Source organism: Ovis aries, chromosome 7 (assembly GCF_016772045.2).
Source record: "Ovis aries strain OAR_USU_Benz2616 breed Rambouillet chromosome 7, ARS-UI_Ramb_v3.0, whole genome shotgun sequence".
NCBI lineage: Eukaryota > Metazoa > Chordata > Mammalia > Artiodactyla > Bovidae > Ovis > Ovis aries.
This window is the reverse complement of record NC_056060.1, coordinates 43,974,927-43,996,749: the sequence shown is the minus strand read 5'-3', so window position 1 is coordinate 43,996,749 and position 21,823 is coordinate 43,974,927. Positions and strand designations below refer to the sequence as shown.

At 38.0% G+C, this 21,823-nt stretch overlaps 1 protein-coding gene across 7 annotated transcripts in view; it reads right to left on the bottom strand.

Moving 5' to 3' along the window:
- The window catches only part of CSNK1G1 (casein kinase 1 gamma 1), a 153,018-nt gene that overhangs the window by 61,277 nt on the left and 69,918 nt on the right, over positions 1 to 21,823 (bottom strand). For 6 of the 7 annotated variants that reach the window (XM_004010535.6, XM_012181371.5, XM_042252332.2 and 3 more), the window contains exons 3-4: positions 21,648 to 21,688; positions 16,281 to 16,350 (exon numbers count right to left, since the gene is read on the bottom strand). In XM_004010535.6, the coding sequence (XP_004010584.1) occupies positions 16,281 to 16,350; positions 21,648 to 21,688 (111 nt within the window). The remainder of the gene's footprint in view (positions 1 to 16,280; positions 16,351 to 21,647; positions 21,689 to 21,823) is intronic. The other variant, XM_060417785.1, reaches the window with a different exon arrangement.

Below are 21,823 nucleotides of genomic sequence, written 5' to 3'. Positions count from 1 at the left end.
TTGGGAGTACAGAAGGAAGCAGGGCAAAGGCTAATAGAGTTTTGCCAAGAGAACGCACTGGTCATAGCAAACACCCTCTTCCAACAACACAAGAGAATACTCTGCACATTGACATCACCAGATGGTCAACACTAAAATCAGACTGATTATATTCTTTGCAGCCAAAGATGGAGAAGCTCTTATACAGTCAGCAAAAACAAGACCAGGAGCTGACTATGGGTCAATTCATGAACTCCTTATTGCCAAATTCAGACTTAAATTGAAGAAAGTAGGGAAAACTACTAGACCATTCAGGTATGACCTCAATCAAATCCCTAACAATTATCCCTAACAGTGAAAGTGAGAAATAGATTTAAAGTATTAGATCTGATAGACAGAGTGCATGAAGAACTATGGGCAGAGGTTCGTGACATTGTACAGGAGATAGGGAGCAAGATCATTCCCAAGAAAAAGAAATGCAAAAAAGCAAAATGGCTGTCTGAAGAGGCCTTACAAATAGCTGTGAAAAGAAGAGAAGCAAACAGCAAAGGAGAAAAGGAAAGACATAAGCATCTGAATGCAGAGTTGCAAAGAATAGCAAGAAGAGATAAGAAAGCCTTCTTCAGCGATCAATGCAAAGAAATAGAGGGAAACAACAGAATGGGAAAGACTAGAGATCTCTTCAAGAAAATGAGAGATAGCAAGGGAACATTTCACGCAAAGATGGGCTCGATAAAGGACAGAAATGGTATGGACCTAACAGAAGCAGAAGATATTAAGAAAAGGTGGCAAGAATACACAGAACTATACAAAAAGGATCTTCATGACCCAGATAATCATGACGGTGTGATCACTGACCTAGAGCCAGACATCCTGGAATGTGAAGTCAAGTGGGACTTAGGAAGTGTCACCACGAACAAAGCTAGTGGAGGTGATGGAATTCCAGTTGAGCTATTTCAAATCCTGAAAGGTGATGCTGTGAAAGTGCTGCACTCAATATGCCAGCAAATTTGGAAAATTCAGCAGTGGCCACAGGACTGGAAAAGGTCAGTTTTCATTCCAATACCTAAGAAAGGCAATGCCAAAGAATGCTCACACTATTGCACAATTGCACTCATCTCACACACTAGCGAAGTAATGCTCAAAACTCTCCAAGCCAGACTTCAGCAATACATGAACCATGAAATTCCAGATGTTCAAGCTAGTTTTAAAAAAGGCAGAGGAACCAGACATCAAATTGCCAACATATGCTGGATTATCACAAAAGCAAGAGAGTTCCAGAAAGATATCTATTTCTGCTTTACGGAGTATGCCAAAGCCTTTGATTATGTGGATCACAATAAACTGTGGGAAATTCTGAAAGAGATGGGAATACCAAACCACCTGACCTGCCTCCTGAGAAATCTGTATGCAGATCAGGAAGGAACAGTTAGAACTGGACATGGAACAACAGACTGGTTCCAAATAGGAAAAGAAATACGTCAAGGCTGTATATTGTCACCCTGCTTATTTAACTTATATGCAGAGTACATCATGAAAAATGCTGGGCTAGAGGAAGCACAAGCTGGAATCAAGATTGCCGGAAGAAATATCAACAACCTCATATAGGCAGATGACACCACCCTTATGGCAGAAAGTAAAGAACTAAAGAGCCTCTTGATGAAAGTGAAAGAGGAGAGTGAAAAAGTTGGCTTAAAGCTCAACATTCAGAAAACTAAGATCATCACATCCGATACCATCACTTCAGGGCAAACAGATGGGGAAACAGTGGCTGACTTTATTTTTCTGGGCTCCAAAATCACGGCAGATGGTGACTGCAGCCATGAAATTAAAAGATGCTTACTCCTTGGAAGAAAAGTTATAACCAACCTAGGGAACATATTAAAAAGCAGAGACATTACTTTGCCAACAAAGGTCCATCTAGTCAAAGCTATGGTTTTCCAGTACTCATGTATGGATGAGAGAGCTGGGACTATGAAGAAAGCTGAGCACCGAAGAATTGATGCATTTGAACTGTAGTTTTGGAGAAGACTCTTGAGAGTCCCTTGGACTGCAAGGAGATCCAACCAGTCCATCCTAAAGGAAATCAGTCCTGAATATTCACTGGAAGGACTGATGTTGACGCTGAAGCTCCAAGACTTTGGCCACTTGATACGAAGAGCTGACTCATTTGAAAAGACCCTGATGCTGGGTAAGACTGAAGATGAGAGGAAAAGGGGATGACAGAAGATGAGATAGTTGGATGGCATCACTGACTCAATGGACACGAGTTTGAGTAAACTCCGGGAGTTGGTGATGGACAGGGAGGCCTGGCGTGCTGCAGTCCACAGGGTCACAAAGAGTTGGACATGACTGAGCGACTTAACTGAACTGAACAGTTCCTACAAGCTTTCTAAGTGCTTTGTTACAATCCCTAGTGAGATCTGAATATTTCCTTCCTCAGTTACACAGTCTATGTCCCTATGATTTTTTAGCAATCCTCGTTTAGAATCACAGCCAATTGCAGTAGATTATTATTTGCAATCAAGTGATGTTTACCAATACACACATATAATTGTTTCTCTTCCTCTTCTTTTACTATGACTTGCTAAACACTATGTGCAAGACACTACACTAGATGTTTAAGGGAAGAAAGAAAAAAAGAAAGATAAGTAAGACAGAGACTCTCTCCTTAGGGAGCCTGATGCTGCTGCTAAGTCACTTCAGTCGTGTCCGACTCTGTGTGATCCCGTAGACGGCAGCCACCAGGCTCCCCCGTCCCTGAGGGAGAACACTGGAGTGGGTTGCCATTTCCTTCTCCAATGCATGAAAGGGAAAAGGGAAAGTGAAGTCGCTCAGTCGTGTCCGATTATTAGCGACCCCATGGACTGCAGTCTACCAGGCTCCTCCATCCACGGAATTTTCCAGGCAAAGTACTAGAGTGGGGTGCCATTGCCTTCTCTGCCTTAGGGAGCTTACAGACAGAAAATAGAGAAGTAAACATCTAACACAGCACTGGGTCAAGTCTTTCATAAAAATTAGCAAAAAGGAAGAGTGTGATGTGGAATGGCGAAGCACCAAATCCACTTACTTTAATGATATATACTTGGCCAGAAAAAATTTAAAAAACAAACAAACAGTATTTTGCATATGCATACTTTATTACATAAACTCTGCAGCACTGCATATACTACAGATTCATACCATTCAGTACACATTTTTCCAAGGAGTACATACTTACTGAACATGATTATACACACAAATCCAATTAGACTATACTCTATACTCCATGGGCAATTTAGGAGAGTTTTCAAGGCTATCTTTGATCTATATGTGATTTTCACCTGTGTGCTAACTTTAGCTCCTAACTTCACATGTGACTACACTGTGTTCAACAGTTGGTTTCCTTAGAGAAGTTGTCACCCTTGAAATTCTAGCATTTTAAATTCAATAAAATACCTATAAACCAGTAGACAGATGTGAGGTGTGATCTGTGATAGCCAGTGGTCTAGTTATTGACTGATTATTATCTCTCAAATCCATACTGGATGATAATGCTATAAGAACATCAGCAGTGTTTGAAACTTACTCCTTCCCGCTTGATAAACAAATTGCCATCTTATACTGAAACTAGAAATATTTTAATGAAAAAATTTTTATATATAAAAAGACTAAGGAAGTACACATGAGGAAAGTAGTTGTGAGTAGTCTACTCAAAAAATTTTTACATATTTTTCCAAACCTTATAATGATATTGGTTTTCTCCATAACTTATAAAAAAAATTTTTTTTCCTTTGGGCAAGCTACACACAGATAGTTGTAAATTCCTTCTTTAAAGTTAACTCTCTTTTTTAGGTAGCAGAGTAAGAAATCTTTCCTGAACTATAACTGTTGAAAGTGAAGCCAAGCAAAAAGTTGACAAGTTATGACAACTGGTTCAATGTGATTGAGTCCAAATAATTCTCAACTGCTGACGGGCCATTTAGGTATGAAGATGTGCAATGATACAGCCATTATATTGATGAGAACCACACACACTCTCTACCTTTAAAGAACTTAAATTCTAAAACTTTTGCCAGGCAGTTCTTGGATGTTCTGAGTTTTCAGTTAATAGTGGATATATATGCATCACTACGAACAAAGCTAGTGGAGGTGATGGAATTCCAGTTGAACTATTTCATATCCTGAAAGATGATGCTGTGAATATGCCAGCAAATTTGGAAAACTCAGCAGTGGCCACAGGATTGGAAAAGGTCAGTTTTCATTCCAATCCCTAAGAAAGGCAATGCCAAAGAATGTTCAAACTACCACACAATTGCACTCATCTCACATGCTAGTAAAGTGATGCTTAAAATTCTCCAAGCCAGGCTTCAGCAATACATGAACCATGAACCTCTAGATGTTAAGCTAGTTTTAGAAAAGGCAGAGGAACTAGAGATCAACTTGCCAACATCTGCTGGATCATCAAAAAAGCAAGAGAGCTCCAGAAAAACATCTATTTCTGCTTTACTGACTATGCCAAAGCCTTTGACTGCATGGATCACAATAAATTGTGGAAAATTCTGAAAGAGATGGGACATGGAACAACAGACTGGTTCCAAATGAGGAAAAGAAGTACATCAAGGTTGTATATTGTCACCCTGCTTATTTAACTTATATGCAGAGTACATCATGAGAAACGCTGGGCTGGAGGAAGCACAAGCTGGAATCAAGATTGCCGGGAGAAATATCAATAACCTCAGATATGCAGATGACACCACCCTTACAGCAGAAAGTGAAGAAGAAGTGAAGAACTAAAGATCCTATTGATGAAGGTGAAAGAGGAGAGTGAAAAAGTTGGCTTAAAGCTCAACATTCAGAAAACGAAGATCATGGCATCTGGTCCCATCACTTCATGGCAAATAGATGGGGAAACAGTGGAAACAGTGGCTGACTTTATTTTTTCGGGCTCCAAAATCACTGCAGATGGTGACTGCAGCCATGAAATTAAAAGATGCTTACTCCTTGGAAGGAAAGTTATGACCAACCTAGAGAGCATATTCAAAAGCAGAGACATTACTTTGCCAACAAAGGTCCGTCTAGTCAAATCTATGGTTTTTCCAGTACTCATGTATGGGTATGAGAGTTGGGACTCTAAAGAAAGCTGAGTACCGAAGAAGTGATACTTTTGAACTGTGGTTTCGGAGAAGACTCTTGAGGGTCCCTTGGACTGCAAGGAGATCCAACCAGTCCATCCTAAAGGAAATCAGTCCTGAATATTCACTGGAAGGACTGATGCTGAAGCTGAAACTCCAATACTTTGGCCACCTGATGAGAAGAGCTGACTCATTTGAAAAGACCCTGATACTGGGAAAGATTAAGGGCAGGGGGAGAAGGGGATGACAGAGGATGAGATGGATGGATGGCATCACCGACTCAACGGACATCAGTTTGGGTAAACTCTGGGAGTTGGTGATGGACAGGGAGGCCTGGTGTGCTGCAGTTCATTGGGTCGCAGAGTCGGACATGACTGAGAGACTGAACTGACTGATACATGTCTGACTATACACCAAATCCTTGAAGAAAAAAGTTTGGTGGACTTTGTTCTGATATCTTGAACTATTCATTCCTAACTCTATTTTGCTTCCCTAATACAATTAATCAAGAATTGCTAGCATAAGCAAACAAAGCAGTTGAGAGCCTCAAAGGGAGAGTACATGTAAAAGGAGCTGCAACTTAACTTGGTGATCTCACTGCCAGTGAAATACTGCTGAGGGTTTATATACAGAGATTTTATCAATTTAACAGACATGTATTGAGTCTCTTCTTTGGGTGAAATTATTTGCAAATAATACTACAGTGAATAAAAGATGCTTCTCACCCTTAAAAAAGCTCAACCCTCCTACATTGTTGGTGGGAATGTAAATTGGTGCAGTCACTATGAAAACAGCCTGGCAGTTGCTCAAAAAACTAAAATTAGAGTTGCCATATGATCCAGCAACCGTACTCCTCGTCATATATTCAGAGAACACTATAATTTGAAAAGACACCTGCAACCCAATGTTCACTGCAGCACCGTTCACAATAACAAGACATGGAAACCACCTACATGTCCGTTGACAGGTGAATGGATAAAGATGATGCAGTGCATATATACAATGGAATACTACTCAGCCATAAGAAAGAACAAAATAATGCCATGTGCAGCAAAATAGATGGACCCAGAGGTTATCCTACTAAGCGAAATAAATCAGAAAGAGAAAGACAAGTACCACAGGACATCATTTATCTGGGAAAGTTAAAATATGACACAAATTAACTTATCTACAAAATAGAAATAGACTCACAGACACAGAGCACGTTCCAGTGGCTGTCTTGTGTGAGAGGGATGTGGTGAGGATGGATCAGGAGTGTGGGATTAGCAGGTGTAAACTATAATATACAGAATAAACAACAAGGGTCCTACAGTATAGCACAGGGAACTATACCAATAACCCATGATAAGCCATAATGGAAAAGAATACGAAAAAGAAAAGTACAACTGAATCACTCTTGTATAGCCGAAATTAACACAACATTGTAAATCAACGATACTTCAATGAGTGGGGAAAAGAAGTCCACAATCTAGCAGCATATCACACTTTGAAAAGCCCACAGAGTAAGACATACGTTCTCTTTCTGTAAGTTCTCTCATTACAGAGCTTCATGTGTGGCACGTATACAAGGAAAGAAGAAGTACTCCCTGAAGTAATTCCTGTGTTATACAAACTGAACTGAGTGATAAGAAATAAAGAGTTGTGGTCACTGTCATGTGAGAGCAGCAATCAACAAACTACAGCTTTTAAGTAAAATCTGGCCCATCTATTTTTGCAAGGTTAGAGAACAAAGAACAGTTTCTATATTTTTTAATGTTTGAAAAAAATTTAAAGAATACTTCATAAGTGCAAATTACATACGATTCAAATTTCAGTGACCAAGAATAAAGCTTTATTGGAATATAGCTTATTTGCTTACAAAGTGTTTTTGGCTATGTTTGCACTATAAGGACAACACAAGCTGAAGATAAGTTAACAAGAGGTGAATACTTGCAAGAGAGAATACTTGTCACAAAGCCTAAAACATTTACAATTTGTTCCTTTACACTGTCTGGCTTCCTAAGAGATCTCACCTTCCACACTGGAAGCAGGATATAGGCCAACTGTTCGTATCTTTCACTTTGGAGGTCAACGACATTCACTAACATTCCCACAGACCATTGTAATAAACCTTACTTGTGATGTTTCAGTGGTTCATCACTAGTAAGACCACTTCCCTTGAGAATTCACAGATGAATCCAGTTATGCTAAGGACCAAATGTAAATGAATCCCTTGGCTTGATCTTTGCATAACAGTTTCAATTCTGTTTTACCAAACAAAAGTAGGTATTGACCATTTGAATTTGTTTTTCCTGATCTTCTTTTCCAAGTAGTAAAAGATGGCTGTGGTGAAGTGTTCCCCTAAACTGGCGTGAAAGGCTGGGGAGCTGTAGAAGTTAGTGTTCATTTCACCAAGCAGGCTCTTAACTATTATTTCTACCCAACCACATTCAGCTCCTCTGAAAGAGACAAACATCTCCCTCAAGATCATAGCTCTGGTGGGTTCACCACAGTGGAATTCTGCACTATGAAGTCAGAGAAAGGACTGGGAAATATTTACTCACTATTGTTTGAGAATCCATCAAAAATTTTTCAAAAATGAAACTGTTAGCTCTTTGTTCTGCTATCTTTCAAAGCTATGAGAAATGTAAATAAGATATTTCTACAGGAAAATTAGATCTTCAGTTTCAATGTAAAACAATACTGCCTTGTGTTTATACAGCACTTTCCCCTTAAGGATTTAATGCCTTTACAGACATTACCTCATTCAACTCTAGAAGGTCTGCAAACTCCATAAGAAAGGGGAGGTTCCCCCTGGTGCTTGAACAGGGAAACTGAGGCATAGCAGGGGCACGTGGTTAACAATAAGTCACCGAAAAACAGTGAGAAACTTTAGGCTAAATTTCTCCTTGCTCCCATTGGCTGTCTCCATTTATGCACACTGCCTATAATTAGAGAGGGCAAGTGTCTAAATCTTCAGTCTTCAAGATGTTATTTCAAGGCTGTCCATTTATCCCAATTAAGATCCGTTTTTCCTGAATTTAGTGGTGTATGTCTCCTCTCTCCATGGTATCTCTGGCAGACTTTTGAAAAACTTATACATGGCAAGAAAGAATCCAGATTTCACTTTCTTTTACCAAGTTCACCATCATCCTTTTTCCTCTTGTTATGAAAACTTTCTGCCCAACTGGGGACCAAAACATTTCTTCTCAATTCCTTAAAGTACTCCTAGCTACTGAACATCTAAGTTGACATGTGTTACTTGTACGTAACTCCTCTTGTTATGTGATTTACTTCTATTTCAGTAAAATTACCATCTTTCCAGCAACTCTTCAGATGATCTTATTTTTTAATTTACCTGTGTACTGCTTCCTGTGTTTGCCCAGCCTGTTCACAATGTACTCGTAAGGAGCTTCCCCACACTGTAGGAGGGTTTTGCCAGTCTCACGCTTTCTCATGATTTTCTTCAGATCTACGCTTTATTCCTCTGGTGAAGTAAAACCAAATTCCTGTTAATTTATCAATTGCCTGGATTGAGAGTTCTTCTGGGACCAACCAGTACACCCTGTCCTTTTCAAAAAATAATTTACTTGTTTATTTTTGGCTGTGCAGACTTTCTCTACCTGCAGAGAGCAGGGGTTACATTCTAGCTGCGGCGCATGGGCTTCTCGTGGTGGCGACTTGGGCTCGGTACTTGTGGCTCACAGGCTCTAGAGCACAGGCTCAGTAGTTGTGGTGCACATGCTTAGCTGATCTGAGGCATGTGGGATCTTCCCAGACCAGGGGTCGAACCCATATCTCCTATACTGGCAGGTGGGTTTTTTTTTTTTTAACCACTTAGCCACTATGGAAGCTCCCTTTCCCCCAGTCTCTTTTGATGACATATAAAACCATTCCCTCTCAGAAACGTCAAAACTGCAAAGCCCAATCAGTCATATGAATATTTAAAAAAATAAATTTATTGACAAACAGTTGATTTATAATGTTAATTTTAGGTGTACAGCACAGTGATTCAGTTATACATATACATATATTCATTCTTTTTCAGATTCTTTGCCCATACAGGTTAACAGAATGTGAATACTTTAGCCATGGCATAAAGATTTTGGTGGGTGAAAAAACGGCTTGCATGGAGTAGCTCTGAGCTCTTCGGTTGCATACATGGAGAAAAGTATTCAAATGACTAATTTACTTTGGAAAGAAATGTTTCAAAACATAGATCACCCAGGCTATAAAAGATTTCATAGGTAACAAAGGCATGAAATTAGGGGACGCCATATGAAACAGGAAATCCTACTCTTTCACTGGGGAAAGTCCTGGGGCTTTGCTTCAGTTGACACTTTTACAGCTACCTTTCACTAGTTTATTACAATTAGGCAAGGGATAATGGGTAAGGTGCCAGGCATCTGCTTAGTATACACAGAAGACAAAAATTTGTACAAAAACATGAGATAAACACATTCCTAGCTTAGGTTTTTCTACTGTGTGCTCCTTGGTGAGATACTAACCTTCCTTGCGCTCAAAATGGGAAAAATGAAACCACCATATAAAGTACCTAGTGGGCATTTGCTTTCTCTTCTGAAAAAGATTTTGCCTAGGCTTTATTATTTGTTGCACTGTGAAATTTCAATGTCTTTTTTATTTTTGAAGTTTGTGTTTATTTTTAAAGGTTGTGCCTTGCTGAGCACCCAGTGAGAGTTCCTTGATCAGGGATCGAACCTATGCCCCTCTGCAGTGGAAGTGCACAATCCTAACAACTGGACTGTCAGGGAATTCTCTCTTGCTGTCTTTAATTTGAGGATTAGCATCTCTTTTACAAGAAAGCCAAAGCAGAACAGTCATCAGCAGATTAGAATAGCTGCTGGAAAGCCAGGGCATGGGAGCTCAGGCTTAGATCAGCTCTGATATATTTATTCCTACAGCCCTTGAGAATTTTTCCCAGGTAGGTTGCTGGAATTAAAAGTTAAACCAGAGTGAGATCAGTGGCTCTACTACATTTAGGATCTCCGAGCACAATTAAGAAGGCTCTAGTAGCAAACAGATGACTGTATTATCTATTTATAAGTTGCAGTGCTTAGCTGCTAGGTTGTGCCCAACTCTTTGTGGACCCCATGCACTGCAGCCCGCCAGGCTCCTCTGTCCATAGGATTTTTCAGGCAAGAATACTGGAGTGGGTTGGTGTTTCCTCGTCTAGGAGATCTTCCCGACCCAGGGACAGAACTTGTGTCTCCTACGGCCCTTGCAGCGGCAGGCAGATTCTTTACCACTGAGCCACCTGGGAAGCCTCGTATTTTGAGACCCCATGGACTGCAGCCCACCAGGCTCTGTCCAGGGAATTCTCTAGGCAATAATACTGGAGTGGGTAGCCATTCTGTTCTCCAGGGGATCTTTCCAACCCAGGGATCAAACCTAGGTCTCTTGCATTGTGGGCAGATTCTTTACCATCTGAACCACCAGGGAAACCTATATTATAAGTTAGGCCTTTCCAAATGCCAAGTGAAGTGATGGGAATTTACCATAACTTACCCTAATGCTTGTGACTAGAAATGTCAAACTTACTGTGCAAAACCACTGTTCCTGAGAAACAGCTAGCTCTGAGAACAGTGATAGAAGGGAACTTTTTGTTCCTTCTGGCTAAGTCAGAGGCCTCCACCAGATTTTATTACTTGTATTCTTATTTCTGTATCCAGAGTCCTGTTTTCTTGCATTTGACTACTCATCTCTCCCCCATCTTCTTTCATTTGCTCCTGCTCTTGCTGCCTCATTCCCTCTCCCTTCTTCTCTCTCTCCTGCCACTTTAGCTGCAGCCTTGGTTATGGTTTATTCATTTTTTTGTTAATTAGCAAACATACACTGGCCCCTGTTATGTGAGCAGCCCCTATCTAGCTATGAAATTTCATGCTCATACTGTCCCTCTTATGTTTAGGCCTCCTCTCTGTGGAGGCCACTGGTTTTGCCTGTCCCTACCCCAAACATACTATCCACCAAGTCCTATTCCTGTGTGTCAGGATATAAGCAAAAGCGGGAGGTGTACTGGATGAACGATTTTTGGGTTGGGAAATTTAAAAACTGACAATGTATATACTCTCCTAAGTAAAAGGTACTCAGAACACAGGAAAATCTAAACCATTCCCATAACAGGAAAATAAGTTTGGAACTTACCCACGGTGACTATAATACAACTAGCCCAACACTGATTGCTGAGGAAAATGATAAGAAAATAAGAAAGATGGTTACACCTCGCTGGGTGCTTTCATCTGCTGAATGCAAGGCTTACAGTCTTTAATTATCATGATTAAATACTGCTATTCTTTCTTGTGAAGCTGGCACACTATACTAAACAAATACTTAAGCTACCAGGAGGGCAAGGAAGTCCCAGGGAATCCAGAGTCGACCTTTTAAGTCCTTCATGTCTAATCTTGTGTACTCAGAACAATCTATAGAAAGTACATATGAAAAGATAGCATACTGTGCTCAATTCCAAAGCCCTTTGTACTGTGAAAAATCAAAACAGCGATATAAGAAAGAAAAAAGCAAAAATAAGACAAAAACTGAAGATTGTACTTGGTTTAGTCACAGGAGAAAACCTAAAACTTTGATGTTACAACAGCAAAGAATATAATAATGTTTCATAACTATTACATATAGTTTCAGAGTTGGAAATATTATATAACATATAGTTTCACATGTTTAAAATATTGTTTTTCTTTGTATGTAATAAATTTGGAAATTCTCCAGGATTATCAGGTTTAATAACTAAATCATAACTTGCAAATAAAAATCTATTCCATCCCTGCACATCCAAGTATGTGAAAACAGTAGATAATATTCCCTTTTTGATTCTGACTACTGGGTGTCCACTTTGCCAGGGTTATATTTTTGATGTAATTAACTTTAGAAACTGAGTAAGATACCAACTATAAATATCTACATGGCAACATGGTCTTTGAGAGTTTTTAATACAATTTCAGTGTGCAAATAGGTCTTTAAAAGTCATATATTTTAACTTTCTATCCAGTGTACAAACCTCCTTTACAACATCCAGAATGTATTAATTGTTCAATTTCTGCCTGAAAACTGCCCTCACATTAAAAGACAGGAAAGCAGAGACATCACTTTGCCAACAAAGGTCGTATAGTCGAAGCTATGGTTTTTCCAGCAGTCATGTATAGACGTGAGAGTTGGACCATAAAGAAGGCTGAGTGTCAAAGAATTGATGGTTTTGAATTGTGGTGCTGGAGAAGACTCGAAAGTTCCTTGGACTGCAAGGAGATCAAACTAGTCAAACTTAAAGGAAATCAACCCTCAATATTCACTGGAAGGACTGATGCTGAAGCAGAAGTTCAAAAACTTTGGCCACCTGATGTGAAGAGCTGACTCATCAGAAAAGACCCGGATGCTGGAAAAGATTGAAGGCAATAGGAGAAGAGGGCAGCACAGTATGAGATGGTTGGCAGCATCACTGATTCAGTGGACATGAATTTGAGCAACTCTGGGAGATAGTAAAGGACAGGGAAGCCTGGCATGCTGCACTCCATGGAGTCGCAGAGAGTTGGACACGACTTAGCCGACTGAACAACAACAACAAAGTCATTTAGCTATTTTCTGTGCTCATGTGACATATCTATGTATGTTTTTCTTGCACTACAGAGATATAATCATGTTATACTATTTTACAAAGCTTCTTATAATACTTAAAAAAATATATTGGGGCATCTTTCCATGTTAGTACACAGTATCAGTGTCTTTCTAATAGTTAACTCCATGATATAAATATATCATTATTTATCCAGATCCATACTGATGACATTTAGATTACTTTCACACTGTTTTAATTGTTATACAAAGTCAAATTTCTCTTACTGAAATTTCTTTCTGTAATTTTTGCTCTGGAATCCTTTGGAATAAATTTAATCTATCATCTAATAGATTTTTAAACATCTGAGAAACACTATCATATGGGAAGTAAATGGCAGAACATATGAAAAGTTTTGAGTTATATACTCAATCAGAAATCAACAAGGAAAATGCTTTCTTCAAATAAAAACAAGCTATAAATGTCTGGCAACACGAAATGGATGCCTAAATTATGGTCTATGAAGCTGACAGGATGTTATACAATGACCAGAAATATGTATCTAATGTGGCATCAAGAGAAATGTCACAATATTCAGTAAATGAAGACACGCAGTTGCACGTGAACTGAGATTAATTATGAAATATGTCTACACATAAAAGAGAGAGAAACAGTCAAGTGAAATGTGGTTGAGTTAGGGTGGTAAGGAAATGGACCATCATTTCCTTTTAAAACACCCTTTAATATTTCATAATTTGGTTTCTACAACAAATGAAAAAAGAAAAAAATGATAGCTTTCAGGAAGACCAAAATCCTCATTCTCAGTTTCAAGGCCGTCTTTCTTCCCTGATTATCTTAGAGGTATCACCCTTCATAGTAAATAATCAGGTTCTGAAACTCTTGATGGCAAAGTTACAATCAATAAACAAAGCTTGAAGTGTGGACTGTTCACTAAAGAACAGAATGGTATGGAAGGGAAAAAGCTAAGGGATCAAACAAGGAGAAGAAGGAACAATCAGGAAGAGGTCCACCTTAAACACGTTCACAATCATCCAGTGCTACCATTTTTGTTCTGTCTACACAAATGTAGAGAACAGGTATGAATTTCCAGATCATTCAGTCAAGGCAATGTGAAGGTCAAAAACCAAGTTAATGAATAAGATTTGGGTACTCAAGGACAAAAGTGGTCATATTCTCAAGCCAACACAAAAGTTCTTATTTTAGGAAATTAAAGTCTCAAGCTCTAATAGCTATATGGGTATTCATTAAATTCATAATTATTCATTTCTGTCCCCAAATGTCATCCATTTTGTTACCACCAATTAATTCCTTGAACAAACCTAAGTTACAATAGGCCTTTTTTTTTTAAACTGTTCCTCGTCATGATAACCAAATATTCTGCATCTATGTCCTATGTTGAATAATGAAAGATGAAGCACCAATGAGTAAAAACAAGGACTGCATTATTTTGGTTCATGTGCTTTGGGCATGGAAGGTTGTTTACAAGGCCACAACATCACCTTGGTTCTGAAGAGAGTGACATATGTGCTCTAGCTGCTCAAAGATTAACTACCGATGAGTCACATTTACAGCTGGGAACTCCATTCTAGAAAAACAGGAAGAGAAACGCTCATGCCTGTAAATCAGGAGCAAACTCTAGTGTTCATGCTCACACTTAAGAGGGAGACGTAGTAAAATCTTGTCTACTTTGTCAACTGAACTACTTTCAAAACAAACTTCCTGGCCTCTCACTTTCTGAGATGGCCCATACTCTGTGGAAAGTTTCTTTCAGGACTAGTCTTGCCTTTTAAGATGGATTGCATTCTGTCTATGGAATGTGTATCTCTCTAAATAAATCTACTTCTTAACTATCATAAATAAATAAATTTCCTTTTTTGGCCATCCTCAGAGAATATTTTTCTTAATAACTTGGCAAAAATCTACAACACATGCTTTTCAAATCTTCTCAACTTCTTTCTATCACCAAAACACATCCCAGCTTCCTATTAGGTAAAAGAACTATGTTGGGCCTTGAGACACATTTGGGACAATGGGATAAAGTGGGCACAAGCCTGCTCTCAAGGAGTTTACAGTAGTATTATGGAGGGGGGCAGGGGCAGGGGGATATGCAGCTATGATTTGAAAAAGTCAATATGTAATCATCAGTATCAGGATTGAAAAGTATCCTAGTACTTAGTAATAATGGGATAAAACAAGACAACCCTTGAAAGTTTTGGGTGATCAACATCAGTTATATAATCAGAAAAATGCAGAAAGCCTTGGTTGATGGTGGTTTATATAAAAAAGATGTGAAGGTTTCAACTGAGTAGAACTCCATAAATGCATAAAAGTCAACTATGTAAAATGGCTGTTAAAAAAGCTAATCTAAATTAATAGAAGTACTATGTCCAGATCAAGAAAGATAAATAATCCCACTGCCTCCGAATCCACAGTTACTGGTGCTGTTTTATGAGGCTCATTTAAGAGGAACATCATAAAACTAGGAGTGTGTCCATGTGCACACACATACTCGCTACAGGAGCAATGACAGTGAAGTGTCTGTAAATCACACGATGCAAAAACTGAAGGAACTGAAGACACGTAGCTTAAACGAAGACTTGCAGCTGAGCAACGGAGGCGCGGCACGTACAGTTGACATGAATGCCTTGGAGCTGTCTGCAAGAACTCATGTTAGGTTCAATGCAAGAAAAATGTTCATCCTGGCCTCCCTAGGTTACGACCGTGGCTGATTATTGCCATGGTCAGGGTATATCAGACGGCCTGAATAACACCCAGTGGCTCTTATATAATTCTGTACATTCTAGGAAATGAAATTCAATATTCCTCCAATAGTACCTTCAGTAATGGCACTTGAAAGTTTCAGTCATTCACTCACACACACACAAAACACAACTGTTACACTGAAGAAGCATAAAGCAGAGGAATGGCTGTTAATGTCAAATAATGAAACTAGCACTGAAGGATATGCAATACATATCCTGTGGGTTCAACCTCCTCAGGGGTGGTTACATTTGCTTAGTCAGTATATTTTTCTGGAAGCCAGTGAGGTATTTTGGAAATTTGAGATTTTAGGTAAAACAAAGGAATGTCTTTAAAAATTATAAACTTAATTTCTTAAAATCCTCAAAGGATTATTACAATCATATAGATAGGTCTTCTAAATTGGTGAGAACAATAGATAAAGTGAGACTATTGAGGTATTTCAGAAGATATATCTTAGCATATGTCTTTAAGATGGACATGTGGTCTCAATGTGGTAAATCTGAATACTACCAATACCTCCTCCTTTCTTTCTGTATACACAGAGGAAAAGAAAAGAGAATCGATCAACTACCAAAAAGCAAAACCTCATACCATGTGTATTTCAGGTAGATGAAAGCATTCAGAGGTTGGTTTATGGGCAGTCACTGCATCACAGACCCCCCCAATCAACTCAACTGCCCTTCCAGATGCCACAGAGTAAGCAGCTTTTCAGTTGACTATGTGTATTTACCTATCCAGTAAGCAGGGGAGACATATGGTTTGGCAAAAAGGATAGACAAGAAAATTTACATATTTTAGGGCTTCAAGCTAAGCTATATGCTAAATAAATGGAGAAAATATTGACTTACCTGCACTGCCGAGCTGCTTATAAAACCTGTACTCTAAATGAAGCTGTGGAGCACGTGATTTTATTGGTTCCTGAAACCCAAGAAAAGAAATCGTGATCAGGTTTGACAGTTTTTCCATTCCTAGGTTTTCAGAGTAAACCAGGGTTAAGACCACTTAATATTTTAGTGATGATATTCATATATGATAGCATTTTCTTACCACAATTTCCCTTTGAAAGTACATCTAGCGGAAGATGAAGTTGAATTATACACAATCTCTGCAATGGATATTTAAATAAAAATACTCTGTATGAGACACCACTCAAGGATAGCTCTCTCATCATGAAATATTCTCCTGAAATATCTTCTCCTAGGAAACCAGATGTCACACCTTTTAATGAAATACTAGTATGTATTTCCTGCTTGTTTTACTGCGAATTTGCGGCAGTAAATAGCTTTATTATTTCTGGAAACATGATATATGCTCAGGAAAAAAATTCACTTACAAAAAAATTAGGAAGAAGGTAAAAATACCCCAAGACTCCACCATTTAAAAGAGAAGCCCTATTAACATTTAGGTGAATTTTTTTTCAAATATTTATTTATACACATATTTATATATGTAATATAGACTCAAAATTTATGTTAAATAAATGAGAGCACACTATATTTGGTGTTCTGTAACATGCCTTTAAATCCAACAATGCGATCATACCATTTCATAGCAGTAAGTAAAACTGTGTATGATTGTGTGTGTGTGTGTTTACATACACACAAATAATGTTTGAACATCTGAACTGTTTTCAATTTTTGATATTAGGAATAAAGCTGTAGGAACAGTGTTACGTGTATTTATTTTTACACTGAAGAGAATTAAAGACTGTAAGTGCAACTAAGACAAGTAGCTTTAATTAGGATGGTGTCCAAGCTTTTAAAAATAGAGTTTATTAAATAGCCCAAAGATAAAGCAGCCACACTATCACATTTTGCTCTACACCAAACTTCAAGAATTGGTTGGCTAAGCATTCTAAATTAACAGCATACAGGCAACTAGTTAACCAGAAAAATCAAACATCACTCTGAAAGATACATCTGTATATCCATTAGGATGACTATTATCAAAAACATAGACAATAACAAGTGTTGGAGAGCATGTGGAGAAGCTGGAATCCTTGTGTACTGCTAGTGGGAATGTAAAATAGTATAGTTATTAAAGAAAACAGTATAGTAATTTCTCAAAAAGTCAAATATAGAAGTACCACATGATCCAGCAATTCTACTTCTATATACCCAAAAGAATTGAAAATGCTGACTCAAACTGGTATTTGTAGACCCATGTTCATTGTAATATAATTCACAATAGGCAAAAGGTGAAAGCAACCCAAATAGCTGTCAACAAATGGATGGATAAATAAAATGTGGTTACATTTTGTTCCATATGTATGATGGCATATTGTTCAGCCATAAAAAGGAAAGCCATTCTGCCACATGCTACAAAATGGATGAAACTTGGGGGCAGCATGTTAAGTGAAGTAAGCCAGATTCAAAAGGATAAACGCTGAATGCTTCTACCCAAGGTACCTAGAGTGGTCAAATTCATAGACAGAAAGTTGAATGGCAGTTGCCAGGAGTGTGGTGGGGGTAGGGGTGGGGAATGCTGCTGGTGTTTGACAAGCAAAGAATTTTAGTTAAGGAAAGTGAAAAAAATTTCAGAGACAGAAGATAGTGACGGGAGCACACCAATCTGAATGTACTTAATGTCAACGAACTGTACAACTAAAAATGGTTAATTCAAGAACCAGTTCCTTATACAACTTTCAAATATTTTTCCCCACTCCATGGGTTCTCTTTTCGCTCTGTTCAGAGTCTTCTGATGCTCAAAAGTTTTTAATTTTGATAAAGTCCAATCTATCTTTTCTTGCTTATGCTTTTTGTGTTACATCCAAAAAAGAACTGCCAAATCTAATGCTATGAAGCTTTCCCCCTAAGCTTTCTTCCAAGAAATTTATAGTTTTGGCTGTTATGTTTCTTTGATCCATTCTTAATTAATTCTGGTGTATGACGTAAAGGGTCTCACTTCACTGCATGTGGATCTCCAGTTTCCTCAATGCCATTTGCTGAAAAAAATGTCTTCTCATTGAATGATTACTTGTCCTATTTTTAAGATAGGCTCAAAGGAGTTCCTCAGCTTCCCTTGATAATTCACGCTCGTGTCTAACAAGTTTCATAGTTTCGAAGATTTTTATATGTAACTGTCATCATCTCCAACACTGAAACTTCAGCCTATTTCTATGTCCTCAGTAACAAAGACAAGACAGCTCCTGACTAACCTGTGAATACTGTAACAGCTATCTTCAAATAACAAAGCTCTTCAATCATTTCCTAGACTTCCTTTATTCAGGCAAAGTAATTTCAAATTTTTTAAACTTTCCTCACTGGTCCTATTTTTAAGTTCTTTGATCACCTCTGAAGGCTCTTCCTGAACCCACCTTAAGTTTTCTGCATTTTTTGAAAAATATAGACTCCATAAATTACAGAATTCAGACCTTTCCTTGAAGTTATCTAGTCTATCCCTTTGCTTCTAAGAAAGCTTTATCTAAATCAATTCAGGTAGACTGGAATATTTCAAAGCCCTAAGGAGCTCTGCGAAAGAACTCATACACTTCTTTGATTGCAAAATCAGGAAGCATCAGAGCTGGACTTCGAGTTTCTCAAGATTCCTGTGGTCCCAAAAAATGTACAGAAGACTAATTATACTATAGAGTTACAGTATTCCTTATTCATTTATCTCTTCAGATAGAGAGTGTCCATTCAGTTTTAGATCTTCTAATATATCACCACCAAAGCAGCCAATCACAGAATTTGTCTTTTAGCAAAATTATTAATAATTTATAAGAAACCAAGAGAATCCAGTGATGACAAATTGATATGGGACCAGAGGTTCATCTAAACACTAGAAACAGGAGTGTTCTTTCTGCAGAAACAGTCTTGAATTTTGACAAACCACAAGAGTCAATGAATTTTAAAAAACACAGCTCCTTCTTCAAACATAATGCTCCCAAACTTTATATTGGAAACATTAATAGGAAATATTCAACTTGATCTTGGAAAAGTAAGTTAACAGATTAAAAAGAGCAATAACTCTTTAGAGCTACAGGGCTGAAAGTGGGTGTACACATCACATATATTCAGACATGAGTGGGTTTTTATCACAGACAGAAGGATTTATACCCTTCAGCCAACCCCTTCTGCACATAGCTGTAGCCTGCTCAGCCAACTGGAGCATCAAGTGCTCTTCTGAAAGCACTATGAATAAAGGATACTGCAAACAATCTCCAGATTGTGAAAGGCAGGGGGATTAGCAGCATAGAGAGAAAACTTTTTAAACAACTTTAGAAAACCCCTGTCAAAAAGAACTCCAGAAACCTCCATTGATAGGGGTAAAGAAGGGGTTTATTACACAAGTTTGTTTACACTGTTTCTGATTTTTTAAAAACTGTTCCTAGAAATCTAAGAAATGGGAGCCTATAAGGAAGATTCAAACAAAGTAGAACTGAAGCACCACGAGCAGGACTTCCTTGTATTTCTGTGTGAGATGCTGATGACATCTCTATAGAGGGCTGGCTATCTGCCAGAATCATGGTTGTTCTGGAGCACACATGCCTGCCTGAAACCCTAAACCAACAGCAGACGGCTACCTGGTAAGACTGTAATGCTTAAGGCAAATTTTGCTGTTACAGTGAAGAGAGCTCAATTACTGCCATCATATCTCCCACAGAGAACACAGCCCCAGAGCGAGAGAGGAGGCCCACAGACAGGACTGAGTATCTTTTAAAAAGGCTTTATTTAAGATTTACTTGAAAGAGAAATGAGGGACTGAGGCACATCATAGCAGATAACACGAAGTCTATTTGGCTTTAACTCTTGGCCATATGAAGAATAAAACTTTAATAAAATGTAAGTGAAATGCAATGGTCAGTCATATCAATTATGTTACTAAACAGGCTAACTAGTATAAGCTGAGAAGAAGAAATAATAGATAGAAAAAGCTGCGCCTACCAGAAGTCTTGATAAGTAAGGGGACAATTATAAACATACATATTGAGGCAACATTTTAAAGTGTTTTAGGGGGCTGCTTCTTCCTATTACTAGTTCCAAAGAATCAAAATTATTCCAACTTACCAAAATAATAAAACAGAAAAAGTGAAAAAAAGAGATGAACTGGAGAATACTTTTATAGAATCATTAAATTCCCGTAAGTAAAAATATAATGGCTAACCCTTTGATACTCAATCTGAGGAAAATGTCTGGTCTGCATTGTCATACGCATTATCTCTCTTCCTCCTCCCATTTTGCCAACAAAAGTTCCAAGTCAACAAACAAAAGAAAATACTTGGTTCCCTAGCAGCTACCTGCTCTCAGACCTGCTCCCTGGCCACCTTTTGTAGAGAAACTACTCTGATGACTGTCAGTTCTTCACAGGACAACTCCAACTCCTCCACAAACAAACTTAAGGAGAGAAAAGGACCAACCACAAAACAAGTGTGGACGTGGTAGGCACAATTCATTAGGAAAAAAAAAAAAAAAAACAGTGATTACCACAAGATACTTCCTTCAACTATTAATGCCTCTGCCTTCCAACCAAGAATGCCAAAACACCTGCAGATCCTGGGAAACATACTAGGATTTATTAGAAGGATAATATTTATACAGTTTTCTATTTATATAGAAACTAGTTATACAAAGCATTTCATATGGCTAGAAGTGGTTTTGTATCAGTCTTAAATACAGGCTAAAGAACTGTCTCTTCTAAAAATATTAACCCTTAAAAACAACAGAATTATTCTTTAACAGGATGTTATTTTCAATGACTAGATTATTATTTCAATTAATTATTCATAAGATTAGCACTGACTAAAATAACTGAACTCTTTGCTTCAAATCTGAGCACATGATGTGTTTTCCATGTTTGACATCTTTTTAAGGCGATGATCAGGTTTGGAAGTATATTGATAAATATCTTATTTTTTTAAAATGGATCAGTCATATTTAAGGATAAGAAAACGTTAAATAAAAATAGCACAGTGAAAGGTACAAAGTTTACAGAAATTACTAGGATTTTTTTTCCTTCTAGCTATTTTTAATTAACTTTTTGGATTCATCATTGCTAACACTATAGTTAGCATCTTCTAACTGTACAGTGTTTCACAGTATACAGTGATTCATCACTATAATACTATATATATCTTAGAAGGAAATGACTGCGTGGTATTATATGCAAGGAAAAAATTAGTATTTTTATGAACACTTACAATTATTTCCTGTAAAAAGATACGTGAAGGGTGAGAGCACTAAAACATAATTACCACAAATATAGATTCTACTCACCAGTTTGATAGCTACATATTCATTGGTGTAGAGATTTTTACCTAGGGGAAAAGCAGAATGTATATGTTTTAGTGACATTTATTCTGGGAAATGCAAAGCAAAATCTTAGCTTACAGGGTCATGAGAAAGGTCACATTCCCAATGCTGTTCACATATATGAAACATGATTTGTAAGT